The 2,665-nt window shown below is 36.5% G+C and overlaps 1 protein-coding gene across 1 annotated transcript in view; it reads left to right on the top strand.

Annotated features, from left to right (window-relative positions):
- Window positions 1–169: 169 nt before the first annotated feature.
- LOC106877772 (tRNA (guanine(37)-N1)-methyltransferase) overlaps window positions 170–2,665 on the top strand; it is a 26,533-nt gene continuing 24,037 nt past the window's right edge. The window contains exon 1 of the mRNA XM_014926780.2: window positions 170–598. Within this exon, the coding sequence (XP_014782266.1) occupies window positions 194–598 (405 nt within the window). The 5' untranslated portion in view covers window positions 170–193. The remainder of the gene's footprint in view (window positions 599–2,665) is intronic.

The raw sequence follows: 2,665 nt of genomic DNA, 5'->3' as shown, positions 1-2,665 counted from the left end.
CCCGGTAAAAGTATTAAAATGTTATAAGTGAAAAGAATCAAATAGAAATAAAACCAACAGAAAATTGCTAAATAGAGTAATAAAATAATGAGAGAAATTGTAGAACATTTATTAAAAAAATAACAGAAAGACAAAATATATTTGGAAATTTTTTCGCAGAGAACTATAGTCACTATGTACACCGGTTATAGCAATGAACTCATGGCATAAAAAACTACGTAACGTTTTGTGTTCGCTGAAAAAATTTTCCGGTTTTACCACTCGACAAGTTCCACGCCCCAGACTTTCGCTTTCACATCGAAATATTTACAAACTAAACACACCAATCAACAACAGAACAACGCCACCAATTTGGATTTTATGTATTTCATTTGTGCGAAAGTTGATTGGTGGCGTGGACGGCGCTAGTAACTCACCATCAAAGAAATCAATATTACCGTTGTCATTAAGAAATCGATATTATTACCCGATCATGTCCAGTGATGTTTTCCCCTGCGAAGAGATCGAAGAAAGTCTCCTGCCACCGGAATCGGTGAGAGGAATGACTCAACTGGACAGATCGGCTTTTAAACAAACTATATTAGTTCCAGCTTTAAAGGTATGTGTTTGTTAGACTCTTTGCACTCCCCGTGTTGTCGTTTGACCCTGTATGAGTCCTGATAGAGCAGACATATGATCAAAAGCAATCAAACCGTGACCAAACCCATCCTTTGTTTCTTACATACATATATATATATGAACTTCATCATTTTGGTCACCCGTTTCCTTTTAAAACAAATAAAGGGTGTTTTTGAAAGAAATTTGGCTGTGGTTTCTAGCATATTTAACGACTTCGTCGAAGTACTATTCCTGATCAACAATATGTTAATTCATTAATAGTTTTATTACTCAGCTACTTCCACGCTCAGACTTTCGTTCACACATCGAAATATTTACAAACTAAACACACCCAATTCAACAATGCAACAACGAGGCAGAGTTGCTTAGCACCGTCTCTCGTTTCTCTTCATATCCTTTCTTCTTTGTTTGTCTATGGGTGTTGAGTACATATTCTCTAAACGAGCAAACGAAAGGTTATTTCCTGCTCGTGTGGACAGCAATTACACTGCATCCCAAGACATGAGTCTGTTCAAATATCGAACATAACACATTTTTTTTGTTGTTTTGATTTTTTAAAATACACCTACAAACGAAAAGCCGTTTGTACGAAGCCCCCCTTCCTTTTTAAACTAACGACGTAGAACTTCCACATATTTTATGTTGTCAACTTTTATGGTAACTTTTCGGACTTTGATCAGAATTCTTGTCACACAGTTCTTTAAATGTTGTGATTGCTGCTATTGTTTTAGCCTTAAGTCGGGTCTGATCAAGCAATCTACGGTCAAAGGCTATACAGTTGTAATCATTCCACCCTTTCCTATACCTGGGACCACATAATCCAGTATATTCGTTCTTTAAGACAGTTGGGTGTGAGTTGAGGGGATTTTGATGCCATTTCCAATAGGTCCAACGACTTCGAAAAAGCTTGTCTCTGTCTGGAATTGTGTTGTTCGAACCCAAGTCTGTTTATAATTTTATTCACATCAAGGATGCAGAAAAGGGATATAGATCAACTCCGATACTTGACTAGATTAAACCCGGAAGAACGAAGAGCCGTGTTGACATCGGCGGATTTTGGGCTCAGAACATAAAGGGCCGTAATCAAATACCACAAGTTATTTTGATCTGATGTTCTAACTGTATCGATCACCATCAACTTAGATCAGTCGTATGGCTGAAGGCGTTGACATATACGTGAAGATCACAGGATTTCGTGGAGTGTTAAAGCGTTCCAACTGTGGCCAGCCTTTTTAGGGGCGGGGAGGGGGATGCATTATATTTTCCATTTTGAAAACTTTGTTTCGGCGCTTAAACTCCAGGATATCCGGACCACTTTTTTACTACACTATCCACTACTTTCTTTAAGACAGCTGGATGTGATTTAAAGCAAATTTTGCTGCTATTTCTAGCATGTTTAATGGTGATGCAATATTTGAAAATCGTCAATGTCATTTCTTAATTTCTTCCCATACGCGACTATTGATTAATTTGTCACAGTAACAGGTCGTTTATAGATTCAGTGTTAGAGCCCTCTTACAAAATAACAGCCTTGAAAACAAGGAACATATTACGTAATAGAGTCGACCTTGGAAGTTAAACAACAACAAAAACAGGCCATTAATGAGGTCTAGCAAATACTTTTTCGATGACAAATGATATACCTAGTCGACCTTGACAGTATTAAAAAAATGTGATACGAGATTATAGTCACAGTATATGTATATATATATATATATATATATAATTTTTGGCATTCCATGCATGGTCTTTGGAGATGCGTTATTCCAGTCCTCTTTTATTCCCTGCTCTCATTATAGACAAACAGTTGATCAAGTAAACACACACACACACGTTGTTTTGTTCTTTTAAGTTTCATGCCAAGATTCTGACCACTGTTTTTTTTTTCCTTTCGAATGAAACTTAAACGGAAGAGTAGTCAAGTTGAACTGGTTTCGTTACAATAAATATTTACTCCTTGTTGAGTATTTTGAATATCTCTTACTTTGTTCGTGTTACGACTTGCATGTATGTGTGTAGTAATACACACAAATCACTTCAAAATAAT

Source organism: Octopus bimaculoides, chromosome 6 (genome assembly GCF_001194135.2).
Source record: "Octopus bimaculoides isolate UCB-OBI-ISO-001 chromosome 6, ASM119413v2, whole genome shotgun sequence".
Lineage (NCBI taxonomy): Eukaryota > Metazoa > Mollusca > Cephalopoda > Octopoda > Octopodidae > Octopus > Octopus bimaculoides.
Note: the sequence above shows the minus strand (reverse complement) of the source record. Positions and strands in the feature narration are given on the sequence as shown.